The sequence below is a fragment of the Podarcis erhardii genome (assembly GCF_964252035.2).
Source record: "Podarcis erhardii genome assembly, chromosome: 2".
Lineage (NCBI taxonomy): Eukaryota > Metazoa > Chordata > Lepidosauria > Squamata > Lacertidae > Podarcis > Podarcis erhardii.
The window spans coordinates 28,992,413-29,005,736 of record NC_138498.1 but is presented as its reverse complement, the minus strand read 5'-3'; the positions used below and the strand labels follow the sequence as shown (position 1 = coordinate 29,005,736).

The following is a 13,324-nucleotide window of genomic DNA, read 5'->3' as shown; positions in this document are numbered from 1 at the left end:
TTTAGCAAGGAGAAACGTCCTATTTTAACCCCTCTCTTGAGGAAGAGCTCTGGTACAAATTCAGCAGTTGGTCTGCAACACTTCTCTCTATTGCCGACGGGATATTTTTGCCTCTTGCAGAATCTTTAAGCGAGAAGCGAATAGGCAAAAGCAGCGGGATGGAATGCTTCAAGGTACAGGTACCGTTTGACACTATCTTGGTGCCTCACATCTGCTACTTCAATTGAAGTAGAACAGTAGTACAGTGGAAAGAACAAATACAGACAAAGCAAGAACTTGTGTGGGGTTTAAGTGTATTATTTCAAGATCCAGCATTGTACAAATGCGTGGATTGTTCTGAAGATACAGTCCTTATAACTGATCGCTCATAACCAAAATGTGTATGCTGAGCCGGTCAATTTTTTCAATATTACAAAGATTGCCAATACGTGGCCACTAGCATATCTGGGAAAGGAGTAAATGACAGCAGCAAGCAGCTGCTACAAGAGAATTTCCTCTACCCAACAAGCCGAGGCAAGAAATCTCTGAACGTCAAGGATGCATCTATGACTAAGGCCCTTGGCAAGCTCTTAAATGCAGGAGTGTTACTGTCAAAGCTATTGGTGGGGGCAGGAAAGAGAAATGCTCTATGAAAGCACACTGTCAGGAGGTAACCCTTTATATGAAAAAATAATTAAGATTTAGAGATTAGAGGACAGCAACAGTGCTGGGGCTTTGATCTATGGCTGCAGGAAAGGGGGGGGGGAGAACCTGCCTTGCTGGGTCATATCAAGGTCCAGATTTCCAGCCGCAACAGCTAAATGGCTTTGGTGGCTCACAAGCAACATAATATGGTTGCAGCCACTTCACTGTCTCCAGCATCTGGTAAGCAGAGATGTCGTTCAGCTAACGTGGCTCACAGCTGTGAAGAGACCCCATTTCGGACCTACAGTTGGACTTGAATTATACTAAATTGCAAGTCTGCGGGCAGGATGGGTCTCCTTTCAGTTTTTATGCCATAATTATTATTTTTTACTATAATCCATGAATTTGTCTAACAAATGTTTAAAAGCCCAGTGAGTTGCCATCACATCATTCTGCAACAATGCATTTCGTAAGCTAAAATTACGCATCGTGCAAACTAATGGGTTGGCATTGTGATACTTCCGGTTTTATTTACTTTCCTAATGAATTGCATGTGTCACAGCTGAAGCACTCTATGGTGATGAAAGGCAAAAATGGGGTAATCAGGATTACAGATGACCTAACACTGGGACTTTGTTGGGCTCCCAAATACTCCCAATATGTAAGTGATTGAGGCTACAACCCCATACAGACTTATTTGTGGGGGAAGCCCTATTGAATCAGCGGGACTTTGAGTAGACATGCAAAGGATTACATTCCTAGAGTCTTAAGCTTGCTATATGTACCTTATCCTGAATTAAAATGCACACACATAAACCTCAGCTACACCTTTGGACTGGAAACAGAATGCTTCTGCCACCCTGCTGCTTCAGCTGGGATAAGTTTTCACAGACCCCAGCAAGAAGTGACAGGGCTGCTTGATACCTGGCTGAGAATGGTTGCAACCGATTTGACAAGCCAAAAAGCACCTGCCCGTGATTGAGGAAGCCCTGGAAATAGCAATGTGGTTTCAGTCTCTGACTCCCAGATAGCCTGGAGTTTTAGCAGGGATTGGGCTACCTAATAGCACACATGCAGGAGAGTGGGCAGGGGTCCTTAGCCATAGAAAAGGAGACTCAAATTATGCTTAATATACGAGAAATTGTTTCCTTAAGTGAACAGTCACAGCAACTACTAAACGAAACCTTTTTTGGGAGCTTTATCAACATACACCATTCTGTACTTCTATGCAACGTGTTGCAAAACATTAAAAAAAATCCAGCTGCAGAAGTACAACACATTGTCCAGCCTGTCTGGGACCACCATCCTGTCCGCAGTGCCTTGACACAACTACATGAAAACCTTCTGGGCTGATGAAACTACCTATCCCCAGCACAATTAAATGTGTAAGTACAGATAGGTGATACAGGTCGGTAGACAGTAGCACTGCAGAGAAGGATGGAGAGGCATGTGGAATGACAAGCTGAAATATGAGTCACCAGGGTCACTCTTCCACATGAGAGAGGTGTTGCACTGAGAATAAATGTGGGGAATAAATAGCCCCCATTCTAGTGCCGGCTGAACTGGCAATCCTGGTATTGGCTAGTTTTCTGCTTTCCTCTTAAGAAGAAATAAGAAAGTAGCGAAGTGTATAAATGGGTTATATTGGGGCCAGAGAAAGTAGGTAGGGGGCAGAAAACTAGTCTGTAGCAATGGGGTACACAACAGGCTATTTGGAGCTAGAAAGTAGATGTTTCATAAGCAAAAGGCAAGCTGGGAACTAGGAAAGTTGATGAGAACATTTCACTGGAAATCTGGCATAAAGAACCCTGTACAGCTCTATAAATATGGGGGAGTGGGAAGAGGCTGGACAAATATCATAAGCATTTGCTGGGCAAAGGAATCCTGAGTATTCTGAATGATTCCAACAACCAAGCAAGTATGTGCTCAGCGTCTCATGTCCCTGTCTCAAGGCAACATCAACAGAACATCAGGATTCTCAATTTATCCCCAGACTGAATTAAAGGTCTCGTACATATCAAGTGCTCATAACTCAACGATACCCAGGAGTACTGGTTTTTTAGAAGAAAACAAGTACCAGGCAGCTCTTAATAGAGAGTGCTTGGCCTTCCAGTATTGCCACTGGAATGACTTGACAAGAGGAAACCTGATATATCATACTAAAATCTAGCAGCTGGCAATTCTTTAGACCAGCGTACCATACAAAGCTGAAGCGACAGCCTAAATGCAAAACCGTATCCAGTTTTTTCAGTCTGTAAAAGAACGATGCAAGGGGCAAATGTCTATCGGTAACACAAGTGTCCTCAAGTGTCTTTCATCTTCTACCAACCCCAAACATTTCCTGGACATTAGAACATCAATAACAACATAACTCACTGGGAAAGATGACATCTTTGCATTGGTCCTAAGATCATATGTATTTTTCAAAAGTCAACAAGGGAGCGGAGTCCTGCAAAAGCACTAAACCTTTGCTACTCTGCTTCAAAGGATCCATAAAATTCAGATTCCCCTTTGGATCCCCCCCCCCTTTTCTTTTTTGGCACGCTGCATTTGATGGAATGTTGAAACATCCATGAAATAAGTCTAGAGCTGGAGTCCTGCGGTGCGGCAACCAACTTCAAGAGCACAAGACTCACAGGGGTGCCCAATAAGATGACAGCCAGATAATGGAAAGTCAAACTTAGCAGACTGGCTGGATGCTGCTTCAGGAAGAAGAGGAGGTGTTTGAAACACCCAGAAACATAAAAACGGAGAACTGCTCTCCATTAATGCAAATTGCAAATGGATGAAAATGCCAAATTTTAAAGAGTGTTCGGCTCTCACGGCTTCCAGTGATTTCATCTGACTATGCTATGATAACTAATGCCAATATATTTTAGGAAAGGAGATCTAAAATTTATAGACATCTAGTGTTAGCGAAATGTAAGTCAAACAACATCTGCTTGTCAGAAGTTCTCCCCCAGCCCTATAAAACCTCTAGGCTTGGTCTCTGTTGACATTCGATAAAGACCTATGAAAGGAACGCAGCGTATTATTCAGCCTTCTCTTATTCAGACTCGCAAGGGCAAAATACATTCCAAGCTTAAGTAAGTTGGAAAGAGGAAACTGGTTGAGATAGGAAAGAATTGTCTTCTAAGATAGCATACTCAAGCCTCCTACATTCTTGAAAATAATGCAATTAGCCCTTTCTCCATTATAAATGGTTAACTTAGCAACTCTTATTTCTGGTGCTACAGGAAGTCGCAAATACCCTGCCTGCCCACATCCAGCTGAAAAGCAGAGAAATGTACTTTTATCAAGTAATTGATATACTACATGATGCCAAACTGCTTCTAAGCAGTTTATAAAGCATAAAAACCCATTACAGATTACTCAGGTGTTGGATGCATGATAATGATATAAAGGCTGCCTTAATTCTTAATTAGCTATCAGACTAAGTTCAAGGTGCTGGAATCGGTGGCAAAGCCCTATACAACTTGAGACTAAGATACCTAAAAGACAGTCTCAGCCATTATATACTAAAGCAATCACTATGCTCTGCAGAAGAGGGCCTCCTTCAGATGCTATCTTATCAGGAAGTCCATTCCACATGGTATCTGAGTTGGGCATTTAGTGTGGCAGCACCTGCCCCTTGGAATGCTCTCCTGTTACATATCGAACAGGCACAATCTCTGTCGTCTTTTTAACACTGGTTGAAGACTTCTTGATTTCAGCAAGGCGTCCTCAGTGGAATTTTTTTATTTCAGTCAGTCTCTGCACTGGATTTTAAATTGTTTTTATATCTGTAATTGTTTTATACATGTTTGTATTGTATTGTATTGTATTGTATTGTATTGTATTGTATTGTATTGTACTGAGATGCTTCATAGGAAGTGATTAATACATGAAATAAATAACACAGGGAATCAGACTTTCCATTCCAGACACACTCTCCATTGGTGGGTGAGGGGAGGAGGTGTTCTTCAACAGTGAGAACAGCTATTTAAACAGCTTTTTTTGTTCTGGTTCTCAAAACTCCTAATGTTCACACCAGCATAAGCCTCAAGCCCTTCACACCAGTCAAATTTCAGCATCCAGATGCAGTTAAAAGCATTGCTGCCAGTGCTAAAGAGAGTGGTAAAGACATAAAAGTCTTGCACGGCCAGAGGCGTCAGAAAAATGCCCGGCTCCATAAAGTTGGAGCAAACCTGGTGCTGTTGGTTTTCCTGTTTTGGTGCTTTTTGAGATATGAGTGAGTCATACTTGTTCTCATGGGAACAAGCAATGGCTGGAAGATGCCGTCATGGGTGCAACAGCCTCCGGCCCTGTCCCACAAACACGCACTGATGCGCACCACCCAAGGATGGCTCCAGAGAGAAGAAGCCTGTTATTTGCCCTTTAAGCGCCTCTAGGTTTACTGAAGCCCTGCAGCCAGTAACGCACTAGACGTGTGGCTTTGATCCCAACATGGGCTTCTTTTGTGCAGCAAGCAACTGAGACACCTTCATGAAAAAACGTTTTCCAAAAGTATAGAAACAATATACCAGGACTGGATACTTTATGCAATGAGCAAAGTTTCACATAGGCACCGCTTCAAGTCTCTCTGATTTTACATACATCACCTCTTCTCTGCCTGCAGGAGTTTAAAGAGCATCTGTTCTCCTACCCAGCTAGACGACACAGGGGTTCAATAGCTTCTGCTGTATTTAAACTGCTGCTAACCTTGCGAGATAAATGTACTCCACATTACACAAACATTGGCTTCTTGGGGCGGATCCAACAAATTTCTAAAAGCTCTTTCATGTGAGTGCTTAAGCCATACACACACACACTCCAAAAAGTTCCAGTGCAGATCTCTCCTAATTTTCTGGAAAGGTAGTTGTGCTGGTTTGTAGTAGCTGGCTGCCAAGAGACCAACCTTTAAAAAGCTTTTACCCCAATAAATAATTTAGTCCAAGTAGCTCATTAACGTCTTCCTGTTCTGGGCATGTTATAAACCAACACTGCAGGACAACAGCCTCCCTTAGCTAAACCCCTGGCCTGGATCAAAATATATTCCTTCATCTCACAAGAATGGGGCGTTGAGTGTTAAGTGCTCCTAATACCACGGTAAGGACAAAATACAGAGAAAATAAGGCAACCTTTTGTTCTGAACCACAGGCCCAAAGGAGGGTCTGTGCAAAAAATGGTTTGCTGCAGGGATACCAAAGGAGGATGTCAAGAACGCCAGAATAGTGCTATATTAAAGGGAAATGTAAGCTTTCAACACAGCCTGCAAACCCCACAAAGCCACTACAGACGTGGGTCAGACACCACAGCAGTGAGGTGCCGTCATGACTTGTCTGCACCCAGAAAAATATTCATTCATTACTTATACAAATGATAGCATGCATCAGTTTGGCCAGAACCTCCCATCAATCCACCTGGCGCCATGAGGGCACAGGTGGCAATTATCCAAGGCTTACAGATAGCTTCCCTCTCTGGGCCAACAGCCCAGCACCCCAGATAAGCACTGCATCAAAGCGAGCCAACTAGCGTATATTAAAAGGAAGGGAAAACATATGTGAGCTCATCCTTGCAGCAGCTCCCCATTAAATGGCATTTGCAAGCCTTCTGAGACAGTCTCACCTTCGGTTCAACACACCTGCCTTTTATGAAAAGAACGGTAAAATAACCTTGACAGAGTGAAAAGTTCAAAATGCACTAAATGGACTTCAAAAAAGAAAACATTTTATTCTCAGAACCTTTGGATTATTTTGCTCATATGTTTTCTGCGAATGGATGCGGATCTCTTGCTTTCTGAATATGTAAAAGGTGACCACAAATTGTTCCCGCTAAGTTGTCATAAAGTCATATGGCATAAACAATAACTCTCCCCTACTGTACAAGGTAGGAACTGAAAAGTATAGAAGTATAACCAGCCAAATAAAATAAGAAAAGCCGTACTTGATGACTAAGGCTGTGCTTCGTATTCTAACAGGGCCAGAACCTACCAGAGATATTCTGGCATCAAGACAATGTCTTAACGATCCTTTATGAAACTGTCACTCACAAAATCTGTGATAAAGTATTGTCTAAAGAGCCAGGTCTTCCACATTTATCAAGGCCCAAATGGTCCTTAAACACAGAATTTACTAAACTTTCCAGTGATTTCATTACGTTGCATCTGGCTCAAGGATTATTGAAACACTTGCCTGAATTCCAGAGTATATTTCTGAGCAGCCTGAATTTTAAAGGCTCAGTGATCAATTCAAGTGACAGCTATATAGCCAGGCAAGGTTGTATTCAAAGAAAGTAGAAGCAATGTAATTTTGAGTCACAAGCCATAGCTGGAAATTTCTGTACTGCCGGATTGAAAAGTGTAAGTGAGAACCCTACACAAAATGGCTTCGCACTGTACAAGTAAACAGAAGTGGGACTGATAGCGGAGGCCTTAGTAAATTCCCATTCCGGAGTGCCACCGTCAACACTTTGTGCATTGGGTGTCGGCTGCACATACTAATTACTGCTTACAAAATGCTGCCATCTTAGGGAGACTTTTGCTGAGAGGATAAAAAAACCACAATACTAAAAAAAGAAGAGAGTAATCAGATTTGTCTGCTTCAGAATTTTCTGGTTTGGAAAGCACACATACACACAAAGTGAAGTACTGAAAATATCTCAAATTTTTTGTTTCTTGAATAGCAACACATAAGGCAGACATAAGGGGGGAAGAAAAATGCTGTCTGCTTGTACTAACAGAACAGAGGAATTATTTATATCCTACCTGCTGCCCAATCTTCTGGATCTACCTGTGCCTTTTCTTACATCGTTCTCCACTCAAAGCTCTCATCCTCCCTCTTTCCCCACCACGAAATTTACCTTCTCTGAATCCACGTTTTCTATTTTGCTACTTGTCACTATGCAGCAACTGATGCTGCTCACCGGGTGTCTTATAAGTATATCCTACGTAACAAAAACTATTCTCGCTGACTGTCAGAAACCTGCAGCTTTTATTGCTGCGTCGTTTTGCTTCACTGAGCATCTCACCTAAGCATAATTGGGCAAAGGAAACAGCAAACATTAGTCAGGAATCCGAAGTCAACAAGAGGGGTGGCAGTCACAGCCAAACACAAGTGGCATCATTAATTCAGAGGGCCCGATAGGGGGCACAAAGTAGCTTACCTCTGACTGAAGCTGAATGGGATCTGGAGTATGATAGGAGGATTTTCAAGAAAAGGGAAATTGCTGAACTGCTGTTTGCAAGCTTGTGTGTGTGTGTGTGCAAAAATGCATGCTCCAATTTATACTCAGTCAATACAACAGCTTACTGTTCTGATGACCCCCTAAAACAGGCATAGGCAAACTCGGCCCTCCAGATGTTTTGAGACTACAATTCCCATCATCCCTGACCACTGGGTCCTGTTAGCTAGGGATGATGGGAGTTGTAGTCCCAAAACACCTGAAGGGCCGAGTTTGCCTATGCCTGCCCTATAATTTCAAGGTTCAGAGGTGTTGTTGTGGATCCGATAGAGACAACATCAAAAGCAGCAACTGTGGAGCCATGGCAGGATCTTGACTTAGGTGGCTCCCCAACGCTGATGCACTGCTCTGAACAACATGGGCCAAACATGCCAATGTAGACAGGAGATATGGCTCAGTGGCAACACCTTCCAATGCACTGGGCAGACAAGACAGGTTGTCTCCAGAGCTAGGTAGGAGAGGAAGGAAGGGGGTGCCAGGAAAACTGCTGCCCATGCAGCAATCAACCCAGAGAAAGATGACAGAACAGCTAGTGCACCCCTTTCTTTGACAGCTAGTTTGGGCATGAAGACCCATTAGCCTAGGCTTCCAACAGCCTTTCAGGAGAAGGCTAAGCACCCTCCCAAGGGCAGAAGGAAATTCCAGACGTTAAGTATTGGGAAAGGGCTACCCTCCATGGCTTGCCACTACTGTTTAGTTACCTTACAGAAGAGAGTGAACCATACCCCTTTCCCAGAAATGGGAAAGGACCACATGTCAATGGAGGTTATCCACACTTGCCTTATAGAACACATCAGGCACATATTGTTCACTGCTGGATTCCTTTGCATAGCCAAGCTCTGGAGCATCGCGGCATGGCAACAAGCACTCGTCACGTACTAGAGCCATGCACTGGTTGGATACCTGGTAGCCCTCGAAGTGGACTTGGTTGTCAGGACCACCTGGAGATAAAAGGTACCTTTAAGACACTCAAGAAGGAGAAGGTATATATGTACACAGGTTGTAGCACACTCAAAATGGATATAAGATGTCGCTGAGCCAATAAATGTAAGTTCAAATCCAGATTTTCTGCCTTAAGTATAGTCATACCTCGGGTTGTGAATGTGATCCATGCGGGAGGCACGTTCGCAACCTGCAGTGCTCACAACCCGCAGCGCCGCATCAGCGCAAGCGCGTAACGCGATTTGGCGCTTCTGCACATGTCATTTTGTGCTTCTGTGCATGCGTGAACACTGGAAGTAACCCGTTCCTGTACAGTGATACCTCGGGTTACATACGCTTCAGGTTACATACGCTTCGAGTTACAGACTCCACTAACCCAGAAATAGTACCTCAGGTTAAGAACTTTGCTTCAGGATGAGAACAGAAATCATGGTCCGGCAGCGCAGCGGCAGCAGGAGGCCCCATTAGCTAAAGTGGTGCTTCAGGTTAAGAATAGTTTCAGGTTAAGAACGGACCTCCTGAACGAATTAAGTACTTAACCCAAGGTACCACTGTACTTCCGGGTTCGGTGTGATCCACAATCCGAAAACTCGCAACCCACAGTGCTCGCAACCCGAGGTATGACTGTACAAAGGACTCTTCTTCTGAGCCTGTATTGGCTTAAGAGTTTCAAATGGCAAACAGTACACAACTTTCCAAGAGAGGTATCCAGATAGAGGGGATTTGTTAAGAAGTCACATAAATGACTGCATACAATGAAGAGGTCACATGTATTTGCGCAGTTTATACATTTACATCCGCAAATAGTTTTATGTTTTACTGGGTTTCCACCATTATCATAGAACAGTACAGTGCCAGGCCAGGCGACTGTGATTTTTATGTTGTGCTGTAGACTTTTCTTGTGCGTGCAGCACTAAGCAACACTTTCTCATACAATCAGGAGATTTCAGCTTCATCTCACACAGTCCTCGTCTTAGCAAAAGGTACCACTGAAAAGCTTTATTAAATATTGCACATGGAGGGGCATTTGTCAAGGAGATTCTTAAACCAAAGAAAAGGAAAGATGCATATTGTTTATCAGCAACTGCACCTCCCACCCCAGTATAAGATGTAATGGGAAGGCAGAATGACTGGCTTTAATTCATGCACACAAAAAACATACGGTTTTAACATTATTAACATAAGCATTTCCAAATAACCAAACTCCATTTTGGGGAGGGGAAGGAGGTTTCCTCGTCAACTAAAGTTGAAGTGGGGGCAAGGGCACACATGCATGCCCCAGTGCTTCTGGGTTTGCGGGCTTTTTTTAGCCTGCAAAGGGTTCCTAAGCACATGCAGTTAGAAACCACCTCATGGCCAAAAACACTGTTTTCTTTTACTGGTCTCAATTTCTGAAAAGCTTGCTGCTTTAATGGAGTGGAGGTGGAGGGTTATGAAACATTTCAGGTGTTTGCAAAAGAGGTTGCATTTTGTTTTGATTTACCTGTAGCCACCACAGTGAAAAACTTGGATCCAAAGTGACCATCTGGGGACAGGCGGCAAATGTTTGGGTGCTGATTCTGAAAATGCCCAGCTGTGATGCACTCTTCTGCACTTAAGAAATAAGCATCCTAAAGAAGGCGAGAAGGCAAGACATTGTTAAAGAGACGGAGCCATTGCACAAGTGGCATTTAAGGTAACCCAGGAGTGCTTTCTAAAATGAAGCATGGATTAGTAACTTCTAAATCTAGCACAGATGACCATCTTGGAAAATCATCACTACGCATAGGCACTACAACCTGCAAAACTTTAGTTTCAGCAAACAATTCCTATCATACTAGGAAAACCAAGGTTTTTAAAGGAGTTTTTTAAAACGAGAAATAAATCAGGCAAGTTTATTTGGCTTCTGGTCGCTGAACTTTTAGGACACAGGTTTTATGAGCTCTCTTTAGAACTATGACAACTAAAAAATTTACTGGTTTTCAGATTCGCGGAAGTTAAGATTGCCCAGAATCTAACGAACGTCTACAAGCTGAGGTGAAAAACATCTTGAGCCTGACATATGGTCCAAGGTCTTCATGCTCACATCTGGTTGATGTAAAGAACGGAGGTGGCAAAATTAGGGCAGAAGGAGAACCCAGACAATAACTTCCCCATGAAAGGTTAATTTCCCCGATGTGTGATCAAACTATAAAATGAATAATGCAATGGGGTGTACTTCATCATGAGCAAGCAGGCTGTTTTAGATTTCTGCCTGATTTTCACTATAGTGGAAGTAGGCAAAGCCTGCTATTAGCTTATGGTACTTGGTTATGGTCACAGAATAGTGGTTGGTTGAGATAATTCATTATGGAAGGTCCAAGTAAGGGCAGCAAATGTGTTAAGTCTGTCTAGAAAGAGGATTCAGAAGGACAGAAGGAAAACTAGACAGAAATTATCCAGCAGAGGGAAGCATTAACAATAATCAGGTTTGTGGAACATTGCTATGTGCTGGGTTGAAACAAACTGCAGAATAAGAGCTTGCTTCCTGTGACCACAGCTGCGGGAGATTTGGAAAATCAAGGAAGGTAAAAAAAAACAGTCTTGTAAGCTTAGATAGATACAAGAACAAGTTACAATGGGATCTTATGGTATTGGCGCTGCTGAAACATTTTAAAAACAAGCAAGATGAAGTGAAGTCGTATTTAAGGGAAAGAGAACTAGGATTTTGTGTTTGTAGTGCACCTTCGCCAGGTATCCAAGAATCCAGACAGATTTCAAACCATCCTGACATCCTATCCGTACAAAGCTCCATTCTAAATCATTCATGGCTCCTCTAAATTCCCTCCAAACTCATGCATTATTCTAATTTTAATAAACAAGGCCCACCCTTAAAAGCAAGGCATCAATCTACGCACATAGTTCTCTGCTTAAGGTGGTTTTTTCCCCCTTCAAAGCCTGCAAATAAAAGAGTGCAAGGACAAAAAAGAAAATGCTCGCTTCTCACCTTGTTCCGGCTATACCGGACAGTCCCCTTCCGTGTATCCTCTGAGACCAGATCTGTGAATATCCAGCCAACCTTAAAACACAAATGCTCATTTTATTCTTCTACCATTTTTTTTTAAGGTGACCTTCCCACATTGGTACAAAATGTTCTTGGCTAGAGGAAGCTCTTTGAGAAAGCCTGCTCAACAGCAGCCTGAAGGAAATTACTCCCTTAGCTACACAGACCTCATTTGAATACAATTCACACATTTGCAGAGACAACTGGTGAGACCGGCAGTTTTATGCCTCCTTACGGAAATATCTGGAGACTGCAGGGATTCTCCTCCGCACCTCGCCCATAAAAATGCATTTACTTTTCTGTGACCACACTGTAGAGTCAAAAGCAGTTCACAGAAGTGCTCTCAAGGTATCAAGTTTCTATGCTGGTTAATCTAAAAGGGAACCCTCTCAAATTTCCTATTTCCTGAATCCCACTTGATCATGCTAAATAAGTGCAAGCCTTTCTGAAATGTAGATCCATACAGTATTCATATCCATTGCTCACTGTTCAAGCACTCAGTTGCTGTTCAGATGTTGCTGTTACACTTGCAACAAATATCAAGAGCTAAACCTGATATGCTTTGTAGATGTTATTAGTGATGATCTGTATAGCAAAATAACCATAAAACCAGGATAAAACAAAGGCTAGATTCAAACAAAAACAAATTGTTTTGTATCTTAAACACAGATGCCTTATATAAACCCAAATTGAATGACTAATCTGCCCTATATGACCCACTCAACCCTTTTTGGCGGCTAACAGATTGAGGTTGAATCCTGACAAGACAGAAGTACTGTTTTGGGGGGACAGGGGGCGGGTGGGTGTGGAGGATTCCCTGGTCCTGAATGGGGTAACTGTACCCCTGAAGGACCAGGTGCGCAGCCTGGGAGTCATTTTGGACTCACAGCTGTCCATGGAGGCACAGGTCAAATCTGTGTCCAGGGCAGCTGTTTACCAGCTCCATCTGGTACGTAGGCTGAGACCCTATCTGCCTGCGGACTGTCTTGCCAGAGTGGTACATGCTCTGATTATCTCCCGCTTGGACTATTGCAATGCGCTCTACGTGGGGCTACCTTTGAAGGTGACTCGGAAACTACAACTAATCCAGAATGCGGCAGCTAAACTGGTGACTGGGGACGGCCGAGACCATATAACACTGGTCTTGAAAGACCTACATTGGCTCCCAGTACGTTTCCGAGCACAATTCAAAGTGTTGGTGCTGACCTTTAAAGCCCTAAACGGCCTCAGTCCAGTATACCTGAAGGAGCGTCTCCACCCCCATCGTTCTGCCTGGACACTGAGGTCCAGCGCTGAGGGCCTTCTGGCGGTTCCCTCATTGCGAGAAACAAAGCTACAGGGAACCAGGCAGAGGGCCTTCTCGGTAGTGGCGCCTGCCCTGTGGAACGCCCTTCCAGCAGATGTCAAAGTGATAAACAACTACCTGACATTCAGAAGACATCTTAAGGCAGCCCTGTTCAGGGAAGTTTTTAACGTGTGATATTTTAGTGTATTTTTGGTTTCTATGGAAGCCGC

At 43.3% G+C, this 13,324-nt stretch overlaps 1 protein-coding gene across 1 annotated transcript in view; it reads right to left on the bottom strand.

Annotated features, from left to right (window-relative positions):
- NPLOC4 (NPL4 homolog, ubiquitin recognition factor) overlaps nt 1-13,324 on the bottom strand; it is a 51,858-nt gene that overhangs the window by 13,528 nt on the left and 25,006 nt on the right. The window contains exons 10-12 of the mRNA XM_081849700.1: nt 11,753-11,824; nt 10,271-10,397; nt 8,626-8,786 (exon numbers count right to left, since the gene is read on the bottom strand). Of these exons, the coding sequence (XP_081705826.1) occupies nt 8,626-8,786; nt 10,271-10,397; nt 11,753-11,824 (360 nt within the window). The remainder of the gene's footprint in view (nt 1-8,625; nt 8,787-10,270; nt 10,398-11,752; nt 11,825-13,324) is intronic.